Genomic DNA, 25,147 nt, shown 5'->3' with positions numbered 1-25,147 from the left:
TTCTGGTCTGTTATGGGGGGGGATCTCCGTGCAGGTGTCCTCTTCACTCTTTCCCAGCCCACCGACCCTTCACGCCCACCTCCGCCCGCGCTTGGCCCCTGCACGAGGTTTGGAGAAAAGAGCTTTATTGAAGAGTCAGAGCGCCTAGCTTCAGGTGCCGTCTGCTGTGTGACTTTAGGGACGCCATTTCATCTTGATTTAGTTTAGTTTGTAAACCCCAGTTCCGTCTGTAAAATGGGTGCGGAGAGGAAGCCTGGATGACTTCGATCCCTTCCAGCCTTCACTCTAGGGCGCTCTGCGCATTCTCGGACCTCGCTGCGCCCGGGGGTAACAGACAGAAACCGGGCAGCTCTGCCAGGGTCTAACTTCCATAAGTGACCGAGCTGGTTAGGCCAAGAGCTAGAGGTCAGCCAGCCCAGCTTCTCCCTTTTACGGACCGGGAGCAAACAGGCCCGGAGAGGCGGGTGACTCGGCTTTACAGCCGCAGGTGACTCAGAAGGGGTTCAGAGGTGGCCTGGGGCGTGGGGGCGGGGCATCGGAGATCCGGAGTGAGTCAGAGGCCCCGGGTTTGAATCCAGGCTCCCGCCCAGCCTGGGCAGAGCCCGGGGATTCGGAGTCTGATCCCGGAGGCCGAGTCCAAGTTCGGGGCATTTTCCGTTGGCTCCTCCAGCGCGGGCGGGCACCCCGGCCCGGCAGGAGGTGAAAGACCATACATAGCTGCGGGGTTTCTGGTGACACTCCCAGAATAGGAGTAGCTCCCATTCCACTTTCTCCTCCTCCCTCCCGGCCCCGACAAGTCCCGAAATGCTCCGCTCGAACCCGCCTAATGAACAACCCTGCAAGCTCATCTGCATAAACCTCAGGCTGGGCCTCCGATTGGCTAAAGCTGCAGAGGGTGACGTCATGGGACGCGCTACGGGCAGATTGGAGCTAGGGAGAGACGGAGCCATTACATAGCGCAGCAGCAGCGGCGGCGGCAGGAGCACCGGGCTGCACGGCCAAGATGGTGGGGCCCTGGAGAAGGACAGGAAGGCTAGGAGACCCGGCTAGGGGCATGGGGGTGGACAGATAGGGAGTCTCAGGGGGTGGCTGCGGGGGGCCGGGGAGAGTGGGAAGGCTCCCCGGAGGGTCAGCGTAATCTAACCTTAGGGTGCTGTGTTTGTTAGATTTGGGGGCCCAGGACTGGGAGGGCTAGGAGGAGGGACCCAGTATGGAGTTGGACGATGCCTTGGGGACCATTCGGTCCCATGCCGTCGTTTGGCAGCTGAGGAAACAAGGCCCAGAGGAGTTGGAAATTGTGGGAGGGAGACGAGGGTGTGGAGGCCTGGATGCTGACTTCTCCTCCCCTCTCCTCTTTGTTGGGCCACAGTGTGACTTCACGGAAGATCAGACGGCAGGTGAGTGGCCTCCGACCCTGCCCGAAGGGGGCGGGGGCATGCCCTAAGCCCCCGTCTGCTGGGACCTCCCTCCAGCATCCATTCCAGCACACCCACCCAGGGGTGCCTGTTTCCTTTCTCTTCCCGTTTCCTCCATTTTTTTCCTCTTACTCTTTCCTTTCACTCTCCTCCTCTTCTCTAGCGATGAGTCCCAGACATTGGGTGAGTTTGTTTTCGGGGGTTGGTGTGTGTAGACTTACAGAATAACTTCGTTGTGCTGTGAAGGTTTGGGGAGTATTAGGCTGCCTGTTCTTGCCCTCTCTCCCTATTAACCGACTTCCGTCCTCTCTTCCCTATTTGTGACACAACCCTGTGTGTCCGCTCTCCCCTATTTGCTGGCTTACAACTGGGGACTCGGAGAACTGTGACTCGAAGTGTGGGGCATCGGTCTGGCTCCTGGGAGTGGGAAGAAGCAGGGGCTCAAAGCCTGGCTGCTGCTCTCTGCCTTGTACAGGAAGCACTGCCTACTTAGGAAATGGGAGAAAAACCGGGCCCTTTTGGGATGTCCTGAGCCCTGGGCTGCACCTACTTCCTTATAAGGACTGGAACCCAGACTGGGCGTGGCGCATTCCTCCCCCAGGAGTTAAGGCGGGGCGGAGTGAGTGGAAGAGAGAAATTAGAGAGGTATTAGGGAGATGGAGTACCCCCAACCCAGGCAAGTGATCAGGAAACTTATGTGGAATTACCTGGCCCTTTGGGAAACCTGATCATAAGTGAAACCAGATTCAGTACGGTAGAGTTACCCAAGAGTTCAGTTTCTCCCTGCCAAAGTGAATTGTGTCCACAGCTCTGGGACAGGACTTGGGATAGAGCCAGCTCCACTTTTGACATTGTGCTCTCTCTTGCCCCACCTGTAGAATTCAAGGAGGCTTTCCAGCTGTTTGACCGAACAGGGGATGGAAAGATCTTATACAGCCAGTGTGGGGATGTGATGCGAGCCCTGGGCCAGAATCCTACCAACGCTGAGGTGCTCAAGGTCTTAGGGAATCCCAAGAGTGATGGTGAGAGCGGGCCCCAAGAATGACCTGGGGGTGCAGTTAGGAATTCTCTTAAGAATGCAACTCAAGGTGTAAACAGCCTCTGTGTGGAGAACCCTGTGTGTGTGTGTGTGTGTGTGTGTGAATACCTAAACTAGCACTTGTTGGAGGGGAAGGGAGCAGAATGACTTCCTTCCTTGAGATGGGAGACAGCAGATTGTTTCTTAACCATTTTTTTTTTTTTGTTATGGCAGCTGTTACAGAAGAGGGTTCTGAATTGTTATAGGGCTATATTGGAAAATGTCTGATAGGAAAAAAAAAAACAAACAACCCTTCACACAGGGGAATCTGGCATTTTCAGAGCTCCTCAGCCCAGGGAATATGGAAAATAGTTATTCTGACTTGATGCCACTAACTTTTAACTCCTCCCCCCTTTTTGTTTGGTGCAGAGATGAATGTGAAGGTGCTGGACTTTGAACATTTTCTGCCAATGCTGCAAACTGTAGCAAAGAATAAGGACCAGGGCACATATGAGGACTATGTAGAGGGGCTTCGGGTGTTTGACAAGGAAGGGAACGGCACAGTCATGGGGGCTGAGATCCGGCATGTCCTCATCACCCTGGGTGAGTAAGGCCTCCTCTGGCTAGACCCCTAGGCTCCCCTTAGTCTTTGGGGGTCCTTCCCTACTTTCCCCCAGTCAGCTGATTGTCTGAGGTCTGGTCCCTTCTCTACAGGTGAGAAGATGACAGAAGAAGAAGTGGAAGTGTTGGTGGCAGGGCATGAAGACAGCAACGGTTGTATCAACTATGAAGGTGAGAGGGGTGTGGGGAGCATTTTCTGTGGGAAGGCTTTAACAGTATGGCAAGTTGAAGTAGGGTCCTAGCTATTGACACCAAGGGCTTCCTCAGTGCTGAGGTCCCTGCTGCCTTCAGGATGGTAGGAGAATCTCCTCCCACAGTAAACTTTAGTATCCCACTATGGCTAGGAGTGTTTCCAAGTGGGCTGATGGCTCAAAAAGCACTTTGGAAGCAGGCAAGGGGACAGCCCAGCTCAGGTGTGGGAGGTCAGGGGCCGGGGGGACAGCAGGAGAGGCAAGCGTGAGGGGCGGAAGGTAAATAAGGAGTAGAATGTCTGCCCTCACATCCCTGTGTGACACCCCACCACCCCATGTCCGTGTCTTGTCTTCACCATTAATGTCTCTTCCTTCCTGCAGCGTTTGTGAGGCATATCCTGTCGGGGTGAAGGGCCCCATGGGGCGGGTACGGCTCCTCCCAGCCTCTCTTCCCTTTTCTCCCAAGTTGACCTTCCCGTGTTTCCTTCCTTGCTCCTTCCCTGCTTTCCCCCCTTCTCTCTGGCTATTTGTCCCCTGCCTTTGCCTCTCACTTCTGACTTTCTCTTGGCATGTTTCTGCATGAACCTGTCTGATTGGGAAGGGGAGGGTAGTCCCCCTGCATAAAGGAAGACTGTCTGGGTATTACCCATCTCTAGATGGCCCTCAAATTTTGTCCTGGGCTCTGTGATGTCTAGCTTTTCTTACCCAGGTGTCTGGCAACTCACCAGGCCTGGAACAGTCTTGCTTTAGGGTGCTATCTTACCCTTGTCCATATTCCTGGGTGAGGGTTTTGGCGATGGGGGAGGGTTGCCTGGCCAGCTCCTGCTACAGTTGAATCTTCCTCACCTTCCTTTTTTCCCCTTTGGCTGGGCAGCTTGGAGGTAATCTCCCCCCTCCTCCAAAATAAACCCACTGTGTCCTCCCCTTCACCTGCCATGGGTTGACAGTGCCTATAGGTGGTAGTTGGGGGGCGGGGTGGGGCGCCTTCTCTACCTCTGCTGTGTCCTTGCTGCTCAGGGTGGGATGGGAACTAAGAAGTATTGGGAGGGAAGCTGGGGGAATGGGGCCTAGTAAGACCCCACCAGTGGCTCTTTTATCCTGTAAAATCACCCCCCAGGGCTGGACTCTGGGGGAGATTTCTACTCCGGCCACCTTAGGGGGTCTAAATGTCCTACCACCCTCAGCTAGGCCCTCCCCTGTTGCTTGCTCCCTGGTCATCCCTATTTCTTTCTCTACAGAGCTGGTCCGGATGGTGCTGAATGGCTGAAAACAACCCTCCCTTTCCACAAAGAACCCCCTAACTTTCTAAGTATGAAAATCCTCTTGCCCCTGAAGCAAGGTTTTTCAGGGTTACCAAAATCCTTACTTCCATCCCCCACCATATGTCCTCTTTGGCCTATTTGCTCTCTGCTTTCACCAAATAAACTTGCTATTTGCTCCTGACCTGGTGGTGGTTCTTTTGGGGTGGTCCTGAAGAAGACAAAGTAGTGATGATGTTTTCTCTTTTAGGGCAATAGAGATATAAGGGGCAAAACAAAAGCTATAGTAGATGGGCCAAGGGTTTAGGGAAACAAAAGAGTTGGGCCCAGCCAGCTGCCTTCAAACAGGTATAGAAAGGAAACAAAACTATATCTCCCACCTAAAAACAATAAGGCTTCAATGCTCACTCCTGTTCCCAACAGTTATCACCGAGCCCCTGGGCCAATTATGTCAACCATCCTTGGGTAACAACAAACTGAAAACTGAAGAATTTCCATATCTCCTGATAGGTTCCCAGAAACTAAACTTGATCATTTGAGAGGGACTACACTGGCCTTCAAACTAAACCGATCTGCAGCTTTGTCTGGCCAAAAATATTCTGCTCTGGGTAGGGAAGACCCCCACCTTTATTATCTGTTCAGGAAACTCGAGTTTCTCCTCCCCAAATCCTGATCCTGAAAAGTAGAAAACTTTTTCAAAACTTTGAAGGAAAAGTGAATTCTGTATCCAGCCCATTCCACCTTTGCCAATTAGTAGTCAAGGAATACAACACAGCAGGAACCCACAAGATGGAAGTAAAAAGCAAATTAATTTATAAAAAAAAAAAAAAAAAAAAGAAAAAAGAAAAAAAAATGTACAGAAGACTTAACAGAAGGTGCTGAGCCACAGAAGGGAAAAAGTAAGTGTGGGTACATTATAAAAGGGCACATGGAACAAAGGGCCTGGGTGGGAGGAATTGGGGAACAGGGATGCTGACTCCAGGAGGAGGACAGATCGGAAGAATTAGGTTTGTCTTTACATCCAAGGTGAATCAAGGAGGAGAATTCAAAGAGTGGGGAGAGCTGTCAGCAATAACAGCTCTACATTGCACACACCCCTACTTCCCTCCCTGAACCCCCAGGTTCCAGAGATGATCAGAAATGAATGTTTCTGATGGTCTTGATTGGGAAAAAGGGTTGAGATCATAAAAGGGAGGTGCTTAAGTGCTTTTTTTAAATGTTAGGTTTTAAAAACATTCCATCTTCTGTCAACTCTACCTTTCATTCCCTCTGGGAAAGTAATTCATAAAATTTAGGGAACTGGGATACAGACTCCAGTCCCCTTTCTCCCTACCATTTACTAAAGGACTTTAAACTCCTAAAGTATCCTTCCCCCCCCTTTCCCCTGTATCCCCTCCCCACATATAAACACACACACACACAGACACTCTAAGCAGCCAATTATAAAACACACACACACACACACACACACACACACACAACTTGACATTTAGAGGAATTTGCCTAGCTTGGGACAGGAGGGGAAAGGTGGGGAAGGCCTAAAACAGTGACATTATCTGAGGAAGCAGCAGCAGAGTTTATTCTCAATGATCTGGGGAGAGGACTGAATTGACACTCACAAAGAGTGGGTGGTACTGAGACTGGGGAAAAGGGCAGGGAGCCCAGAGGCTACTGTCTCCCCTCTAGAGTTCACTCTGGTACTCTACCCTGTTCCTGTTGATCAGAACCACCTCAACCTTTTTTTTTTTTTTTTTTTTGGAAGGGAAGTGGGGAAAGCTCTAATGTGTGGGTTTCCTCTCCCATTCCGTCTTTCCCTTTAAAAGTGTTTTTGAATTTATTATCTTTTTTAAAAAATTCCACAAAGTTGCAGTAAGAAGGGATGTACCCCTAAGAAGTGGTTAATCAGAACCTGGTATAAATACCCACACCCAATACCTCCCTACTAGCCCCTCTCTCTGGTACAGTATTCTATCCCCTTCCCCAGATGTTAGTAATCTCTTTTAAATAAAAGTCTTGATACAATCATATATAAACTTTGTGCCTTTGAGGCACAATTAGACATGGTGGGGAATGGGAAAGATGACTTTCCTTACGTAGTGAGGGCTGTCCAGGTCCAACTTGTAAAGGGATTTGGGGGAGGCAGCATGTTCTGTCCTTTGGGATGGGCAGGCTGTTCCAGGAGGCTAGTCACCAAACCAGCAATGAGTAGAGAAGAGACGTCCTGCCGGCTCCTCACTGCGAAGGTGGCACTGGGGTGACTGTACCTGGGCTGGGGGCTGTGGGATCTGGTGGGATTGGGGTGCCAGGGTCTGTGGAAAAGAAGTAGATCAATCAGCTGAACTGAAAGATGAGACTCAAGATTTAGGCCACTACAGACAAATACATAGCCAAGGTATGAAGCTCACAATGGATGAGTGGGATACTTGCTACCACTTTGCTCTCCATGGATATCCCAAGACCTAATAAGAAGATGTTGTTGTACCCCAAATAACTTCCCTTGCTCCTCCTGGGAAACTTACTAAGTGATCTAGGTCAACCCTGAGAGTATCTACTAAGATGCTGAGCTTGAGGTGGCTAAATCTTTCATGACAGGATCAAGTGCTGGAGATATGGGACCATTTGGACATGAAATCAACATGCAAATAAGATTCCAGTCATGCAAATTTTCCGAGTTCACAGCTTAGGTGTTTCTGTAACATGGCCCTGTCTGACCCACCAATAACAGAACCTAACGTCATTCCAGCTGTAACAGCTGCATCCCAGGCAGGCTGGGCGGTGCACCCCATGACTACCAGTTTGGAGAGTGGTGGAGGAATATTAGAGGATCCCCTTCTGTGTTTTGATATTTCCAAAGTCAATATGCGGCAAGGAATGGGAAGCTCTTGTCAGCCACTGAGCTTCCTATTTGTCCTTAATCCCACCACACATTCCCCTACACTACCCTTTCCTCCCCCCTGTCCCCTCCTGGTCCCTTCTCACCTGGCAGCAGGCTGGCACTGGGCATGAAGTTGCCCTGAACAGCTGCCACAATAGCAGGGCTCTGGGCGGCAGCGGATCCCAGCCCTGGCCCGAGAGGCAAGGAGGATGGCATGGTGGTGGTGGTCGCCGGCAGGTTAGGATGTAGAGGGCTCGCCATGGACACAGGCAGGTTAGGTGGGGGGAGGGTTCCCGGGGCAAACGGGAGATGATGGTGATGCCCATGCAGGTTAGGAGGAGGAGGGAGGTTAATATTGATGGAATCAGCTAGGCTACTAAATGGGATGATGGATGACGGAGGAGGAGGAATAGGAGGAGGTGGCATGCTGAAAGGCAAACCCAAAGGAGCATTACCGGCCACACTTGGGTGCCCACTGCCTGGCACTGCCCCTGGTATCATTGAGGGAGGAGTTTGTTGGCTGGGGAACGGTGAGGGGCCTAGAAAAAAAGGACGACATTAGGAGTTAGAAGCTGTATTTTCCTTCCATTTTGTTTGGCCAAGATACCCCATTCTCTCTTGTATTGAATCTTTCCCTCTGAGGGAAAGGGACAGATATTTCCACATGGCTTCCCTCCATAGTACTATAGTGAAAAGACTATTGAATAGCTAAATATGGATCCCAGTTCTTATAACTGAAACTCCCCAGAACCTCAATTTGTTTTTATTTACTTATATTTTAATAATATTCACACATCTATCTCAAAGTTATTGTCATAAGATAAATAGAAATTATAAAACGTTATATAAATGTCTTATTATTAGGTTTACAAAGAGGAGGGCTGGGTGCTGCCAAGGGCTGAGGACAGATAATACTTGCCAGGGAGTGACCTCTACTGGCTTAGAAAGGAAATACGATTCAACACCTCTCCCCATGCCTGAGCTCATCCCCTTCATTCCCCAGCCCCCAAAGAGAGGGCCATGCATAGTCAGTCCCTATTCAGGACTCTCTATCACCAGTATGCTATGCCCAAAGGACAGTGGCCTCAAATGAACCACAATCCCACCAATAGGAAGTCAAGAAGTTCCTGGACACTTCCTGACCATTAACTCACCGTGGGGTCCAGTGGGGGGTGCTCCAGGTGGGACTGTACCAGGCTGGGGAGCTCCGGTTGGCTGTAGCTGTTGTGACCCTGAGGCTGATCCTGTCTGTCCCATCTGTTCAGTGGGAGCCAAGCTGCCAGGAGGAGCCCCAGTACCAGCGGGGGTAGAGGCCACAGAGGGTGGAGCCACAGCTAAGCTATGGGCAGGGGGTGGCACAGAAGCTCCTGTGGGTGGTACTGGCTGGGAGCCGGGGGGTAAGTTTGGGGGAGGCTGCTGTTGCTGTTGGTGCATTTGCTGGAAATGCTGTTGCCGTGCCCTCATCTCTGCGTACTTCAGCTGTTCCATATGGAAGGCTTGTCTGTCAGCCAGAAGCTGCTGCCTCTGGTACTCCAGCTGTCAAGATTATTGGGTATCATCAGTCCAGCTCAAAAGATAATAGAAGCAACAACCTGCCATCCTCCTTAGTGTAGTCATTCAGCATATAAAATCCAAAACCCTATGCTTGATTTCCAGAGCATTCCCATCAACTGTGTTTATGGCATATTATAGCATAGCCTATGCTCCAGAAGCTCCATGAAAGTAGGATTAGTCTCATCTAAATTTCATATTTCCTCAGAACCTAGCACAGGGCTTTGCACATGGATGTTAATATTTATAAAATGACAGAAAAAAACTGAATAAATTGAACTTCATTTTGCTAGGTTTCCTCCTCACATTTTTTTTAGTCTAGTTTAGCTAATTTACTTATCATCTTTTGCACATTACTTACTCATTCTTTTCCTCTGGCGTCTTTTCTCTATTACTACTAGGATTTAGGTCTTTCCAATTCATTGTCTTTCTCTCCTCCTCCCAAAGACTGGGTCTCTCCCAAGATTGGAGTACAAGGGACTGCTCATAGGCCTAATAATCTCCCTACTGGTCTGCACAGGAGTTGTGATTTACTCTATTCCTCCTCTGGGTTAGTTCTTTTCTCCTTATGTGGTATGATGGGCCTTTGATTTTGAGCAGCTAACCATATGGGCTTCAGACTTAGTGTAGACACCTAGTTGGCCCAGCCCCCTGCTGCTAGTCACCCAGAAATCTACCGGCTCAGCCTCTCCAGTAACTAGGATTATACCATGCATCATCATGCTCAGCTGTTTGACCCTTTCTTCAAAATCTAATTAAAAATTTCCTGACCCCAGAAAGCTTCAATCGACCAATTCACAAACATTTATTAAGTAACTGCTTTGTGTTAGCTACTATGCTTGGTGGTGGGGCTACAAAGTCAAAAAATGAAACTGCTTCTCATCTCAGGAAGGGCAAAACATAAAAATATGGAGAAAAGAGATACATAATCTAGCTTAGCAAGAAAGGCCCTAGTAGGATAAGAAAGGGTTTCATTAAGGTGGCATCTGAACTTTGCTTTAAAGTCCCCAATTTTGATTTCAACTGAACTCTATGAACTGAAGTCTTGGGATCCTCTGCTTAATCTATTAATTTGCATTTCAGTACTTTGCCATCATATTAGTCCCATCAGCCCCTTTCCTAGCTCATGTTCTCAATATTAACTCCCCTGGCCCTTTCTTCACTCACCTGCACTTTCACACCCATTGCCTCACTTAGCTGCCTGGGGTCAACTTTCCCCTGCTCTGTCCTTGGCTACTTTCCATTTCTCAGGAGCCCTGCCAGACACCGTTTTCTCTCTGCTTTGCAGCTTCACTAACTGTCCTAAACTGAGACACTGGCTCCACAAGGGGAGTGCTTCCAGAGCTCTTGCTGAGTCCCTGGGGGAGGCTACTCACGGCTTCTCGCTCCCGGTCCATGATAGTCTCCAGCTCTTCAAAGTGCCGAAGTTTAATTTCCAGCTTTTTCATCTGGGTTTCTACTAGCAGGGCCACCAACGACTTGATCTTTCTCTCCTCAACTGCAGCCAAGTGCTGGGGAAAGGACAGAAGAGGCTACTGTGAGACATTCATTGGGGAGAATTACAATGACAAAAAAGTCTGCAACTTCCAAGAGGTCACTTAATAGTCACACTTCTGGTCTAATATGGAGTTTGACAATTTAAGAAAAGATATGAAGAAATTGGAGTAGACATTAAAGAAAAGAACAAAGAAAAACTCAATGAAAAAACAGAAGCAATAAAGAAAAGTTAAGAGATTAGATTATTTAGGGTGCAGAAATAATTAAGGTGCCCTGAATATAAGAGTGGGTCTACAAATGATGGTCCCATCTCTATAAAAGATAATGAGGAAATGGTAGCAAAAAAGGAGATGAAAGAATATAAACAACTTCTTGTGAGTAGTGAAGACATAGCAGAGAACACCAGTTCACCTCCCAGAGAAACTAAAGCAAAGAATGACCCATGGACATTTAGGCTGGCTGCACTGCAAATCTAAATTCCTGTGAATTGAAGGCACTGGGCCCCTCAGCCTGTTGTCTCACCTTGGCTTTTACAGCAGCCGCTGCCAAGGCAGCAGCGGCTGCAGTGGAGAGGTTGCCTTCTCCAATGTCCCGCTCCACCTTGGTTTTCCTCTCACCCTCAGCCTCAACTACATCCTTTAGCACCTCCTCTTGACCTTCTTTTGGCTCCTTCTCCTTCTCCTGATCAGCTTCAAATGGAAAAACAAAGATTGTCAGCTTTTTGGTCCCCATCTTCCCTTTCCAGACTCTCAACCCACACATCCCAAAGCCTCACCCATGGGGTCCCCATCACTCTTCTCCGATTCTTTTTCAAGGTCACCTTCCTTCCCCTTCTCTTCTTCCTTTTTGGGTGCTTCACTTGGTTTATCTTTTACTTCTTCCTCGGTGGTAGCACCTCCTTCCCGAGGTTCCTAAAGCCCCAAAGGAAAAAGACAGAAACACCACCTATCAATATAGATCTGAATCTTGTTTGAGTATTGTCATACCCCAATTTGGGCACTTGAGTTTGTTCTGCTGCCTTCTGAGATGATAATTTGGGAATATGAGACATATTTCACAATCCTTCAGGCCAGTTTCCACTTCCTTTCTATCTCCCGTTATAGCCTGATCACCATCCTAAAAAGAAGCCAGTGCTTACCTTAGGCTCTTTTTTCTCCTCTGCAACCTGGCCTTCTGCCCGAGTCTCATCAGTCCCACTTTCTTCTAAAAGCAAGAAGGGAAAATAAGAAATGTGGCAGTTAGTGACTACAACTAATTTCCAATTTGCCCACTATACAGTCAGAACTGCAGAATGAGGACTAACCAAGGATGACAGGGATTATTCCTTACAATGCTGGGTTAAGAGATAAGAAACCACATTACCCACAAGGATGCTGAAAGGAGATGTCCTTACCAATCCGATCCGGTTCATCAGATGTGGTTCCTGCAATGCCGCTACTCTCCAAACCAAAGGATGGGTCTGCCTTGCCTGTCATCTTGGCTGCTTCTTCAACCTTGCGAACATGGGCCTCCACCAGGGCTGTGGGAACCTCTTCTTTCATCTTGGAGAACTCTTCTGCAATGCCGAAAAAAAATGAGTGATAGAGCACATCATTAACCTTGACAGCCCCAAGTGTCTTCCCCCCCCACAGGGGATATACCTATTACTCTTAAAAATTCTATGTAAAACTCATCTGTTTGGAGTTCTGGGTTGCCCCCTGAGTGAGAGAGGGAGGTAAGTCAGAAAACCTTTGGTGTCACTGGATGTGAGAATAGGCAGAGAACACACCAGCTACGTTACCTAAAGCCGACTTGGCGGCAGCAGAAGCCACTCGAGGATCAACCACTGAGGCCAGGAAGGCAACAGTGCTCATGACGGGGTTACCAGACTGGCTGAAGGGGATGGGTTGGTAGGCAAGGGGCCCAAGGGAGGCCTCTGAATCCTCCAGGTATGGATCTTCTATGGGCAAACGGAGGAAGTGTAGTATGCATTCATCCTGTGTACGACTCCCTACATGCTCTGACACCTTGTTCCAGTCGTCTTTGTACATCTCTAGTGCCTGGGAATGGTGAAAGTCATGACTTAATTGAGCTTCCTTCCATCTTAGTAGCACCCCTCTTTCACAGGCAGCATCAAGAAAGAGCAATGAAGAGCTAATTCTCCATTTTAAATTTCAACATTCAAAGACTGATTTGTTGGTTTGAACTCTAATTGCTAGAATTCTCAAGTGCTTAGAGAGAGGGAAAGTCTGGGAGAGCAGAAAGCCAAAGTAAGAGCCAAAGTTCAGGATAGGGCATGATGCCCTCAATGCCCCATTTACCTCAAGAAGAAGCAGTGTCTCTTGCTCCGTCCACTCACGAGTTGCACTGGCTGCAGCTTTGCTCTATAGGGGATGTAGTAAAGAGTAAAAGGAAAGAAGACAGGATATGTACAAGGAGATAGGCTGCTACCACTAAGTGCCATGCCATCAACCTGCTGGTCCCCCTTTATGCCTGCCTCCCTCCCCAAGTTTCAAACCTTGGAGGGTACATTCTTTTTGGTGTACATATCTGTCCGCAGTCCAAAATTCTGCATGTCTGTGGGTTTCTCTTTGCCTTTGTCAGGAAAGTTCAGCATCTGCTGGGAAGCTGAGGTCTGCTGTTATGAGGGAAGATCCATCAAAGACAGGGCAGAATAAGAATGGGAAAAGAGTTTCCTGCCCAAGTTCCATGTGAAGAGAATGATTTGCTTTCCTTTCCCACTATTATAGTATCTCATGTTTTCATAAGGATGGTCCCTCTTTCCTACTTCATAAGGGGTAAGCAGGAAGTTGAGGGGGCTATACTGCACCTACCAGCTCTGGCTTCCCCTTAGCCGTCTCCGGTACCAGGTCATCTAGCTCTTTGCCTTTTCGCCCAGCCTTGTTGTCAGCATCAACTTGGCGGCCCTGGTGGACAAAGTGTGGTGCCATGGGGACTAGGCAGAGTAAATGGTGGAGAGCACATAGAAAGTAAAGCACTTTTTCCTACCCTGAGCAAAGCTGGCTCTTCATTCCATCACAGAATTTACATGAAATATTAGGCACAATATTCATTTGTATAGGTTTTTCGAGAGATATGCTCTAGAAAACTAACTTATAAGTCAAGAGACCTATTGTGTTCCCAGTTCTGGCTTTATATACCTGGGCTTCTCTAAGTCTTTTTTTACAGGTAAAATGGGAATGATGTATCTACTTGCCCTACTATCCTCAAAGAGCTATTCTAAAACAAGTAAAATGCCTAACAACAAACACATTCTAAAAGCTTTCTGTGAACTCTTTTATTTTCTACCTTTCCATACATGTATCCTGATCCCCATATTAGACATTTTGAGGAACTTTTCCTTCCTCTGTATGTTCATATAGTACAAGGATGATATTAAATACATGGAGGCCTGACTTGCCACGTTCCTTTTATTCTAAAAGAAGATAAAACTTTGCAAATATCCCTGGACCTCTAATCTATCCCTTTCTCAAAAACCAGAACTGGAAGGCCCCAGGAGTCCAACCCCAGACCTACCTGGGGTGTCTTGGGCTGCAGTGGTACTAGCCCTGAGGGTGTGTCAGCTAGGACATGGAAGTGAGAAGTAGGTGGGGGCCCCATGGGAGTTGGTCTGCTCTCTGCATCCACCTGGTAGTTGATTAGACCCCACTGTTCCAGGAAGGCATGGACTCTGTGAGGGCCAGGAGGCAGAGAAAGAAATCATTCCAGGATACTCACAAAAGTGGAGGGAGTGCTTTCTTTCTGTTTCTTCCCCTTCTTTCCCCACAGTTCATCTACCTGGGGTTTCTACTTCTGCCCAGAGACACTTGAGGGCAACCTGGACTCAGGTCTGGCAAGGGAAACCAACATCCTCACTACCTTCTTTCACCAATCACAAGTCCTACCTCATGATGGCACAGACATCACCTGCCAGGTTCCGGCGGCAGGCAGTGGAGGTGAGGTACTCTTGAGGGTTCAGTCGGTAGGTGTCAATCATGAAGTTTCGATAGGCCAGGTAGCTGGGAAAATAGAAGAAGGAAGTGGGGATGAAGGGCAAGAAAGGGAAGACAATTGTTCCTGAGCAAGGGAGACAAGTTAAACTAAAGTCAGGTAAAATATCAGACTAGTACCAAGCTATTAATGTTAAAGGACACACCCTTCCTTTCTGTGGACAACAATCATTTCTACAAATGTAGAAAGCAGTATATGATAACAGTGGAGATCATTCTATTAGATCACAGGCTCAGATGCAGAGCTAGAAGGGACCACAGAGAATACTGAATCCAATCCTCTTGTTGTGTAAGTGGTTTTGCTTAATTGTTTTCAAGGATTGTAATTATTTGGGCAGAGGATATTCACTGGAAACTGTCAAAAAACGTCCTAATCAATTTTTTTGAACACATCTCAAGTATACCAAGTCTCAGCCAATAGGAGTCTTTTCTTTTGTACATTCCCCTTGTCACCCTAGATAATCATTTTTTCACTTCCTTCTTCAAGGACCCAGTATCCTCCTGGTCTCTATTTTCTTTATCAAAACTTACTCTGAGAAAATTTAATTCAAGATATGTTAAGGAGTTGTTACAAAGTTACACACTGTTTTAGGTGCCAGGGATAAAAAGATGAAAAGCAACACTGGCTTTCTTAAGGAATTTATGACTTAATCGAAGAATTGGTGTAGGAGGAGGGGAGACATGTACATGAATAAGAGTGATACAAGGGAGAAGGTCATCAAGGAAAAGAAGAGATGCAGGAAAGTATTAAAAGAAAAGTTTCTTTGGGAGTAAAGTTTGGGAGAAAGCTCAGCTATCAGATATTTACTCTGTAAAATCAAATTCATGTCATTTTCTGTCTTGGAGGTCTTTGTGTTCTTGTTATTGTTAGTTACAGTATAAAGAGATTTGTCCAATATTAAAGGAATCTCAAGACTTACAAGTGCTGGGAAAGACTGTCAGAAAGGCCAATAATGAATCACTCAAATTTCCCAGACCAATCTTAAACAACACTCTCAGGATAAAAACACTGACAACCCCCACTCACTGCCCCCAACCCTTGGCCCTGGAAGCACTGATACAGAAGGGAGGGGAAGAACAGAGGCTGCAGTTTCCTTACATCTCTGGAGTCTTGGATTTATTCTTGCCATTGAAGAATTCTGGCAGAGCCCTCCTCTCAATTGCATGGACGCTATAAAAGAAAGCAAGGTGGCTTTAGGAACTGATGAAAAAAGAGAACTGTTGAGAGCAAAACTTGGGATCAGACATGGGATTTAGAGCAAGAGGGGTGCTCACTAATCATAAAGTTCATCTCCTATTCTGAAAACAAGGAACTGGAGCTCTAAGTACATTAAGTGACTTGCCCAAGGTCACAACAGGTAGTCAGGTGTGGACCAGACCAAGAAGAAAAAAACAGATCCTCTGACTCCAAATTCAAGGCTCTTTTCGATACATTGGGCAGAAGAAAAAACAGTCAGAATTTGAAGTAGGAAAGATGGAGGCTGAGATTTATGGAGAACTTGTTTGCCAAAAGACTCCAAAGGAGGCTGCGTAATCTTTCAGAAAAGGGGAATGTTCTCGTCTAACTGTCTCAGAGCAGAGCTCCAAAAGATATTAGCAGACTCGAAGTTGAGATAATAGTACCTATTATAGTCGAACCAGGCCGCATAGCTAGGGATGATGATGTGGTGAGTCTGTTCAGTCACATTGTCTTCATGAAGATCAGGATTCTTTGCCTGTTCACCCTTGTTGCCAGTGCTATTCTCATCCTCATCCTAGAAGCATGGAGACTGCTGACTATGTAGCATTCCCTTTCTTCCCTTTACTAATTCCCATTTCTCCCACACTCTTAGGAGATGAACATTTGGGACAGAGAATGAGGACAGGTGGCTGAGGACTCTAGATCCTAAAAGAATCAGAGGACTTAAGAATAGCTACAATGGGCCCTAGATGGGAAAGCCTGGACAATTCTGGGCAGTAGGAATCTTTGTAATCCCAGAGTAATAGTTGTTATTATTATTATTGTTATTCCCACCTTGCCTGTGGTCTCCATGCTTTCATCTTCCTGTTCATCTGGAATAAAAAGAGTTGAGCATGGAGTGAAGATGAATTTCAAAGTAAGAGGGATTCTCTCACTGAGCAAACTCACCTGGAGCAGAGCGGTTAGCCAGGCCCATCAAAGGCTTTTCTTTCTCCCTCTGGCAAAGGAAACCACCCCTCTTGCCCACCTCAGATGGTTCCTACTACGTTGAGCATCTCCCTCCTTACCAAGATCAGTCATGGTGCCTCCTTTGACTGGTGCCGATTCAGAGTCCTTCTTGGTATTGACTATATTGAGATAGAACTATAATTTACTATTTAGCTCCAGCTTCCATCAAGCCCTCTCCCTTTCTTCCTTTTCATCACTCTATCATCATCATCACTAATACTTATACAATGCCTACTTTGTGTCAAGTTCTATGCTAAGCATTTTACAAATATTATCTCATTTGATCCTCATAATAACTTTGAAAAGAAGGTGCTGTTATTAACCTCATTTTACAGAGGAGAAAAATGAGACAAACAGCTTAAGTGATTTGCCCAGGGTTAACAGCTAGTTAAGAGTCTGAGATCCCACATAAATGCACATCTTTCTGATTTCAGGCCTAACAGTTTATCCACTCTAGCTGCCCTTCCCTTTCATCAATAGCTCCTCAAATCCCTTCATATCTTATTTGTGCACTTGTTTCAACAACTTTCTTCTCTTCTCTGTGATATTCTTCTCAGTCCATTTGGCTGTCCTAAGGACTACATACCCTTAAATGGCAGTGACTGAGTCTGATTACTCCACAGAGTACAGCATTCCATGCAAAGAAGTGCTGAATGGAGAGATTTCAAATGGACATCAGCCACCAACTATATCTAAGGGACGTTCAGGCAGAGAGGTCTAGGTAAGATAACAAGCTAGGGAAAGAAAATGGAAGCTAGGAATACAAGGTGAGTATCTACCTGTCTTGGGCAGTGTTACTTCTTCCACATTGGGGACAGGTGAGGGCTCATCCATATCCTTGGTCAAATCCTCTTGTTCTTCTTCCCGATGCCCACGCTTTGACTTAGTATAAGGTGTTGAAGGGCTACATATGATACAGAGAGGGAAATACTGGTAAAAATCCCTAAAAGGATTCATGGGGAAGAAAAGCAGGAAGGAATCCTCAAAACAATTGTTAAGTACAAGGAAAACTCCCCACAGTGTAAGACGATGAACAACAACACAAGTTTTTCATTTGGAGAGCCAAGTTTGATCAACTTTTACTTTGGACCAATAACAGAAGTGAAGTCAGTCACATACCCCTTCTTTGCATTTTTCTTTTTGGCTTCAGGGGTTGGAGAAGGGGAGGGAGAGCGTTTTCTTTTCTTGTAGTTACTGCCCTTCTTGTCCCGTCTGTCTGAATCTGGGCTATTCACCTGGATATGAGGAATTGAGACCCATGTTAGAAGATAGCATCACAGAAATACACACCCACTATGGGTACACTCAAGAGGACAAAGAAGCAAAGCATCTTACTTCATCTGTCAGTGTCTTAGCTGAGATCTTTTTACGGCGAGACACAGGGTTTTTGTCATCATTCACTTCATAATCTTCTTCATTCATCCATTCGTTGAAAGTATCCGTGTCCAGAATCCATTTTGCATGAACCTGAGAAGCAGAGACCATGCTCAATAAGGTCTATGTCAGGCCTCTTCAATTTCCCAACTTTGCCCTGAGACACTATGAATCTCAAATGGTTAAAATCTGGGGAGGCCAAGAGAACTCTCAAAGAGTAAGTCTGGACCTTTCAAACAGGGCAAAGAGGAGGAATGTCTTCCTTTATACCTAGAATGAATTCTTTCCCCATTTTCAATTGTTGAAATCGTTCTCTTCCTGTAAGGTCCAACACAGATGTCCTCCCAGCTGAAAGGTATCACTCCCTATGCCTCAAAGTTTATAGGATTCTTTAACTGGACCTCTCCTTTGCCCTGTCATAGTTCTTTGTGTCTAGGCCACAAGATACCTAATTGGATCATAAAGTAAACGAGAGGGATAGTTTTTATCCCTTTTTTTTTATCCCTAATGTACCAAACACAGTAAGTGCTTAATAAACATGTATTAAACCTATTACACTAGTTACCTTTCTTGGTTTCTCAGGTGTGGGTGCATCTTCCACAGAAGCTTCAATTTCACTTGCTGGAATCCAAGTGTCATAACTGTCATGGGAAAACCAAGCATGACATTGCAAAACAAGAGAAGAAATCATGTACAGACATTTTTCTGTTTATCTTTTAAGCCCAAATAACTAACCCAAGACAAAGGGTTCTTTGGGTAACTGAAAATCCCTCCAACCAGGATCCTTGATTCTGAATGTTTTAATACAATCCAGCTACCAGTCCCACCAAGGACATCTACTTAGATACTCTGTTCAACATTTTGGGACTTCTGAGTCTGATTGATGTTCCCAAGATCCCATAGGAGTCAGGATCAGATTCTCACCTGTCAGGATAGTAACCCCAGTGCAAAAGAACTTGTTTGTCTCTCTTCATGACTGGCCGTACCCATTCCTCTGAGGGGAGAGAACAAGAAAGATGGTAAGTGAGAGAAAAGAGACCCAGAGATGAAGTCGAACCTACTCCTGATATAACAATAGAGTGGTTAGAGATCATTATTGATCACAAAATAGAAGATTTTGATTACATCAAACTAAAAAGTTTCTGTACAAACAATACTAATGCAAACAAGATTAGAAGAGAAGTAACAAATTGGGAAAATATTTTTAAAAGGAAAGGTTCTGACAAAGGTCTCATTTCCAAAATATATAGAGAACTGACCCTGATTTATAGGAAACCAAACCATTCTCCAATTGATAAATGGTCAAGGGATATGAACAGACAATTCTCAGAGGAAGAAATTGAAACAATGTCCACTCATATGAAAGAGTGTTCCAAATCACTACTGATCAGAGAAATGCAAATTAAGACAACTCTGAGATACCACTACACACCTGTCAGATTGGCTAAAATGACAGGAACAAATAATGATGAATGTTGGAGGGGATGTGGGAAAACTGGGACACTGATACATTGTTGGTGGAGTTGTGAAAGAATCCAGCCATTCTGGAGAGCAATTTGGAACTATGCCCAAAAAGTTGTCAAACTGTGCATACCCTTTGACCCAGCATTGCTGTTATTGGGATTATATCCCAAAGAAATACTAAAGAGTGGAAAGGGACCTGTATGTGCCAAAATGTTTGTGGCAGCTCTTTTTGTTGTAGCTAGAAACTGGAAGTTGAATGGATGTCCATCAATTGGAGAATGGTTGGGTAAATTGTGGTATATGAAGGTTATGGAATATTATTGCACTGTAAGAAATGACAAGCAGGAGGAATACAGAGAGGCTTGGAGAGACTTAAATCAACTGTTGCTGAGTGAAATGAGCAGAACCAGAAGATCACTATACACTTCAACAACAATACTGTATGAGGATGTATTCTGATGGAAGTGGAAATCTTCAACATAAAGAAGATCCAACTCACTTCCAGTTGATCAATCATGGACAGAAATAACTATACCCAGAGAAGGAACACTGGGAAGCGAATGTAAATTGTTAGCACTACTGTCCATCTACCCAGGTTACTTATACCTTCGGAAGCTAATAATTAATGTGCAACAAGAAAATGGTATTTACACACATATATTGTATCTAGGTTATATTGTAACACATGTAAAATGTATGGGATTACCTGCCATTGGGGGGAGGGAATAGAGGGAGGGAGGGGATAATTTGGAAAAATGAATAAAAAAAAAAAACCAAAAAAAAATAGAGTGGGCAAGAGGGGACTCAGTGATTAAAAAGTCCCTCCCAGTTTTTTCTCCTCTGTCAAAATTTTCCCTGAGTGAAGGAGAGGAACAGAATGGTTTGGTTGATGAGGCTCTCTTCCTCAGTCTACAAGCAGCAAGCAGACCCTGATTATAGATCAGGTTGAAGCTTACCTTCCTCCAGGTTCCCAGGAACAGGGCATACTATATGGGAGGCATTATTCTTATCTTCAGTGACTGTTCCCTTAGATCAGAATAAATCAATACATCAGATAGGAAAAAGTAAATATGGTGTACTCTCAATGATCTCTGCTAATAGACAGAAATAAGGCTGTGTCCAAAATAAATGAGAGTCCCAGTTTTAACTCTGAGTGGAAACTTTAACAGTGGATTTGCCTTTCTACAAGTAATTTTCTTTGGATGATATTATAATTAGTCTAAACTCCCTAGGAATATATAAGTTCAATGACAGTTCTGTTTTCACAGCTATTTATTAGGTAGTGAGGAAAAAAAACCTATATAGGATTTAAAGATTTCTGACTTACCAAGAAGACAAGCTATAAATAAGAAAAATCCAAAGTTGATTTACTTAATTGCAAATACATCTTCAATGTTCTGTCAGCTAGTTATTTAATATACAATCTTCATATAATAAAGGTACAAAATTAATCCCTAAACTGGTGACATAGACCCCAATTATTGCTTGGGGTTGGGCAGAACAGAGTTTGGAAGAGGCTCAATATCCTAAAGTTTCCTCTTCTTTCTATTTCTTTAAATAGTGAGAAGGGAACTAAAGACTAAGCTTAGAGCAGAAAATGTGAACCATTCAAACTGAGAAAGTCATGGAATTTCACAGGAGTCTCTCAGATCCATCTATTTACCTGATGCCTTTTGATAATGTCCTTCAATTTCCCTAGCAGCTTAAGGTCAATCTCTGGGTGTAGGAAAATATTGGGTCGAGCCAAGCAGTTATTCTGTAGGAAGGACAAGAAGGAAGTTAAGTGGTTAGAGTATTCTGAATTCTCACTGCAGAGTAAAGAAGGAGCCAAATGGGATGTTAGATGTTACCTGAACAAGGGACTTCTCAATAGTCATGAACATTTCCACATTGCGGTCCATGCGGGATGGATTCTGGAAATCGTAACGCCGCCTTGTGGGAAGGCAAGAGCCCAGTGAGTGCCATGGCTCAGGCCTGGGATGGGGGGGGGGACATACAACTTCATAACTTGGGGAATTAAAACAAGGCACAAAAAGAGCCTCTAGTTGGCAGGCCCCTATTGCTTCTCCCAAGGCTAGCTGATGTAAAAGGCTCAGGCTCTCCCTATGGAGATTTCCATTTAACCCACCCTCTAGCTAAATCTTTTGGCTAGCCCACCCCTTTTGTCTTTTCACCTAGCCGTTGAGGAAAACCCTTAGCCCTTTTCCCTACTCCCAACCTGGATATGGATTCCTCTTAGAACACAAAATAAAAATATATAATATATTTATTCTACAAAAGAAAGAAAATGAGAGCTCAAAATAATCCCTGCTCTCCCAGTAGGCCAAACCTACTGACAATGCCACAATGAAATGGCCATTACCATTCCTAGCCATGCCCTTTTAAAACGGTGATCAAGAGGGGACCCATTCCCACCAAACTGAATCTAAAAAGAGTCTGAAGGTCTCTCACCATCCCTGGTCGCTCTTGAACTTGTAAGCAGCGGCAAGAATATGACATAGGGAACCTCCTGCTTTGAAATCTAGGAAACATTTGATCTGCAAAACCAGAAGTAGTATATGGAAGGAACAGCTGAAGAGGGAGTGGTAAAAGCCACCTCCTCCCTTCTCTCTTATCATTTCACTTGAGAAAGCAAAGTACAGCAATAATATCTGCCCCTAAGCTGAGGGTTTTTTCTTCCATTATTTTATACTTTGGACAAATTCCTAGATGGAGTAGAGTAGCCTAGGGATAAATCAAGATCTCATTGAGATAGATAATGCTCAAATGTGGCTGATTGGACCACTCTAAGGTTGGTTCAGGAAGGTAAGATACACATGTAAAGTCCTTCCCCAAGCTGTTGGGATACCCACCTGCCTTGGCCCTGTAGACTCACCGGAAGTTTGGTAAGTGGCGCGTTGCTCACGTGTTTGCCAAATACCTCCTCCTGGAATTGTAGCAACTGTACCACTAGGCTAGACAAGGACTTGTTGGTGGGTGGTTCAGCTTGGATGTACTAGGGAGAGAGGCAAGAACAGAATACCAAGGGCTCCCATTATATCTCCCACAATTCCTAAGTTTGAGAAAGAAGTCCCTAAAGGGGTGATAAAATGTCTCAAATGGAGACATTTTAGAAGTCTTTCTACTCAGATAATAGTTAGAAAGTATGTGTGAAAAAAAGGAGGCACCTACCTTCCCTTAGTTCTAAGAGCACCTGAAAGAGCTCAGGGAGGTAAAAATTCTGCTGCCAGCAAATAACTGATATTGTTTTATACTTAGTGCCCAAGGGGGAAACATTCCCTTCTTTCTCCAGCTTCACCCTGTAAAGACACCTGCCAGGACCCTCTTATCTTGGTGCTACAACAGTACTCTGGGACATAACAGCCTTGGGCTTTATGGAATCCAGCCCATGGGGAGAGGAGGGGGGGAGAGAAAAGGAGAGCTAAGGAGAGCTTTTCAGGACTCACTGGACAGGATAAGGCTATCCACTAACTTTTTGGAACTTTTGGAGAAGGAGAGAGGGAGAGACGAAAATTTTAAGCAAAATTGCTTAATTTTAAGCAATTATTTAAATTTAAAAGGAATTTAAAAGGCAGGTCAAATAGAACTGTCCCAAGATATTTCTGGAGGGGATTTTTTGGGGGGGGTTTGTTTAAATTCTCAAGACCTTACTTATATCCCACTTAATAGAGAAACTGGCAGACAAAACTGGCTATTATCTCTGAATAAACTAGCTTAGATACCAGATCTAGTAAGAAGGTAGATGCCCTAATATCTGTAGGCCCTTCTACACAATCCTGGACTTTTTCAAACATCTCCATAAAGTACTTCTCTCCAAGAATTCTCGCCTTTAAACTCATGTCAAACCGATCCTCTAGGAATTCTTTTACCTTTTGACCTCAAGTTTCTTCTACCCCAAACACAGGACTGCATCCTCCTCAGTGGAGGCAGGGAAAATAGCTCCAGGGGAAGGAGAGGTCACAGGAAGGAAAGGTAAAGGACAAAAAGCCCAAGAGTATAAAAGCCACACCAGAGCTCAGGCAGTCAATTCCTCCCAGAATCCACTGACTTAAGCCCCCAGCTTATTCTTCCTCCTAAAGGTCAAAGGTAGTAACTGCCTGGAAATCAGAGCCCCATGCTGGGCACAGAGAAGCAACAGTCAGAACAGCTGACTGTCAGGATTCTGACACCTGGAGAGACCCCGGAGAACAAGGTTAGCTTGTATTCAAATGTATCCAGGAACCTGAAGAAAGCGGTTTCACAGACTAGAATTCTCTCTCCACAGTACCACCACTCACAACCTCCAACAGGAATACCAGATTGGACAGGGAGAATTTGAAAGCCAGAAAATCAAGATGGAAAAAATTAAAAAACAAAAACAAACCAAAAAAACCCTTAGCCTTCCTCCTTAGAAGAAAGAATGGGGCAGAGAGAGGAGAAAAGCAGCAGATTCTTTCCTGAGAATCTGATTATAGGGAAAGAACACAATATAGGTGGACGGTGTCCTTTTATCAGCCTTTCAGACAAAGGACATAAGCAGGAAAGGACCGGTGGAAAGGGGAAATAACATTCCACGGACCTTTTGTTCACTCATTCACTACCTCCAGTGTCGGGTAAAAGAATTAAGCCTGGTCTCAGCTCTGGGACTTCAAGTCAAGATGGGGCTAAGGGTGGAGATTTCATTGTAAATGCCGGAAAACTGTTTTAAGAAACTACACTCTCCTGGGCACTAGCAGAGATCCCCTTATATGGAGGCAAGAAAGGCAGGTAACCGCACGGAGATTTTCCCCAGGCCAGTGGGCAGGAGGGAGGCCTTCCCCGAGGGCGTCCGCTCCGGGGCTTTGCATCACTGCCTCCTCCCCATACTACACACAAAGCCTCGGGGAGGCCTCTCCCCCAGGCTCCCGGGCACCAAGGCTGGCACGAGAATGATCCCCTCGGCTTCGTTCTCCTCCCTCTCCCCGGCTGGCTCCTGCCTTTTCTGAGAATTTTAAAATGAAAAGGAGAGTAATCATATTTTCATAGCGCTCTATGGTTGCAAAGCGCTTTACATGTGTGATCTCAGTGGATGGGGGGGAAACTAAAGGAACTAGGGACATCGGATAGGGGGCGGGGGAAGGGGAGGGAATCAAACAAATAGAAGAAAACATGGGGGGGGGGAGAACGTGAGGTTTGGAAGGAGGGGGAAAGGTCATGGAGGGGGAGGGGCAGTGAAAGGCAATGGGGCAGGGCAGGGGTCGGTGGAGCACTGAAGAGGGGGGTTCTAGAGAGGGGACAGGAGGGAAGGGGTCAGTGAAGGAGGGAGACAGCGGGGGAGGGGACAGTGGGCAGAGGCTGCGAGGGCCCGGCCCGGCAGCTCGAGATTGGCCCGCAGCATGTGGGGCAGCGGGGACCCCCACGGAGAGGGGCGGCGGCGGGGGGGGGGAGGGGGCTCCGAGCGTCGCCCTTTGTCGCGCCCGGGGCCCCGGCCTGGCTCGGCCTGGCCCGGCGCGTTGTGCTCAGGCCCGTACCTTCTTGTAGTTCTTGCCAAGCCACAGCCGCACGTTATCAAACTGGGTCACGGTGTCTGCGGCCTCGTAGTACTTCACGTTGGGGCCGCCATCCTTCTTCCGCACCGCCATCTTCTCCTGGCTCCCCCCCCCAGCTGCCGCCGCCGCCACCGTCGCCGCCACCGCCCGCCCCGTTCCCTCGCCTCGCCTCCTCCTCCGCCAGCCGCCCGCAGCCGC

At 46.3% G+C, this 25,147-nt stretch overlaps 2 protein-coding genes across 11 annotated transcripts; one reads left to right on the top strand and one right to left on the bottom strand.

The window, feature by feature from the left end:
* The first annotated feature begins 909 nt into the window (after window positions 1-909).
* MYL6 (myosin light chain 6) lies at window positions 910-4,688 on the top strand. 2 transcript variants are annotated; one of them, XM_074270043.1, is made up of 7 exons: window positions 916-1,006; window positions 1,370-1,397; window positions 2,294-2,437; window positions 2,863-3,036; window positions 3,148-3,225; window positions 3,627-3,672; window positions 4,484-4,688. In XM_074270043.1, the coding sequence occupies exons 1-6, from the start codon at window positions 1,004-1,006 to the stop codon at window positions 3,653-3,655; spliced, it is 456 nt and encodes a 151-aa protein (XP_074126144.1). In that variant the 5' UTR covers window positions 916-1,003; the 3' UTR covers window positions 3,656-3,672; window positions 4,484-4,688. The 2 variants fall into 2 exon arrangements, with proteins under 2 accessions (XP_074126143.1, XP_074126144.1); XM_074270042.1 differs by lacking the exon at window positions 3,627-3,672 and having other exon boundaries at window positions 910-1,006.
* A 1,625-nt stretch (window positions 4,689-6,313) lies between these two features.
* On the bottom strand, window positions 6,314-25,127 carry SMARCC2 (SWI/SNF related BAF chromatin remodeling complex subunit C2). Of its 9 annotated transcripts, XM_074270036.1 has the most exons (30): window positions 24,932-25,089; window positions 22,318-22,437; window positions 21,894-21,979; window positions 21,293-21,416; window positions 21,106-21,198; window positions 20,399-20,468; window positions 18,903-18,972; window positions 18,544-18,619; window positions 17,940-18,071; window positions 17,724-17,839; window positions 17,384-17,508; window positions 16,664-16,723; window positions 16,431-16,468; window positions 16,040-16,170; window positions 15,516-15,587; window positions 14,312-14,425; window positions 13,944-14,097; window positions 13,241-13,333; window positions 12,925-13,044; window positions 12,728-12,790; window positions 12,208-12,466; window positions 11,821-11,982; window positions 11,566-11,630; window positions 11,203-11,338; window positions 10,950-11,116; window positions 10,307-10,441; window positions 8,534-8,915; window positions 7,835-7,918; window positions 7,484-7,567; window positions 6,314-6,813 (listed from the first exon to the last, which is right to left on the bottom strand). In XM_074270036.1, exons 1-30 carry the CDS (start codon window positions 25,040-25,042, stop codon window positions 6,737-6,739), a joined length of 3,519 nt encoding a protein of 1,172 aa, XP_074126137.1. In that variant the 5' UTR covers window positions 25,043-25,089; the 3' UTR covers window positions 6,314-6,736. The 9 variants fall into 9 exon arrangements, with proteins under 9 accessions (XP_074126137.1, XP_074126134.1, XP_074126140.1 ...); XM_074270033.1 differs by having other exon boundaries at window positions 7,484-7,918; window positions 21,293-21,374; window positions 24,932-25,127; XM_074270039.1 differs by lacking the exon at window positions 7,484-7,567 and having other exon boundaries at window positions 21,293-21,374; window positions 24,932-25,127.
* Window positions 25,128-25,147: the final 20 nt, after the last annotated feature.

The sequence above is a fragment of the Sminthopsis crassicaudata genome, chromosome 5, assembly GCF_048593235.1.
Source record: "Sminthopsis crassicaudata isolate SCR6 chromosome 5, ASM4859323v1, whole genome shotgun sequence".
Lineage (NCBI taxonomy): Eukaryota > Metazoa > Chordata > Mammalia > Dasyuromorphia > Dasyuridae > Sminthopsis > Sminthopsis crassicaudata.
This window is presented reverse-complemented; position numbering and strand designations above follow the sequence as displayed.

Excerpts from the sequence above, each read along its gene's own strand:
- MYL6 (XM_074270042.1), top strand. Across the intron at positions 1,398-2,293 it reads CACGGAAGATCAGACGGCAG|AATTCAAGGAGGCTTTCCAG; the intron begins GTGAGTGGCCTC and ends CCCCACCTGTAG. Across the intron at positions 3,037-3,147 it reads GCATGTCCTCATCACCCTGG|GTGAGAAGATGACAGAAGAA; the intron begins GTGAGTAAGGCC and ends CCTTCTCTACAG.
- SMARCC2 (XM_074270031.1), bottom strand. The coding sequence starts at position 25,042 with ATGGCGGTGCGGAAGAAGGATGGCGGCCCCAACGTGAAGTACTACGAG. Across the intron at positions 16,469-16,663 it reads AGGCACCATGACTGATCTTG|ATGAACAGGAAGATGAAAGC; the intron begins GTAAGGAGGGAG and ends TTTTTATTCCAG. Across the intron at positions 8,916-10,306 it reads TGGACCGGGAGCGAGAAGCC|CTGGAGTACCAGAGGCAGCA; the intron begins GTGAGTAGCCTC and ends TAATCTTGACAG.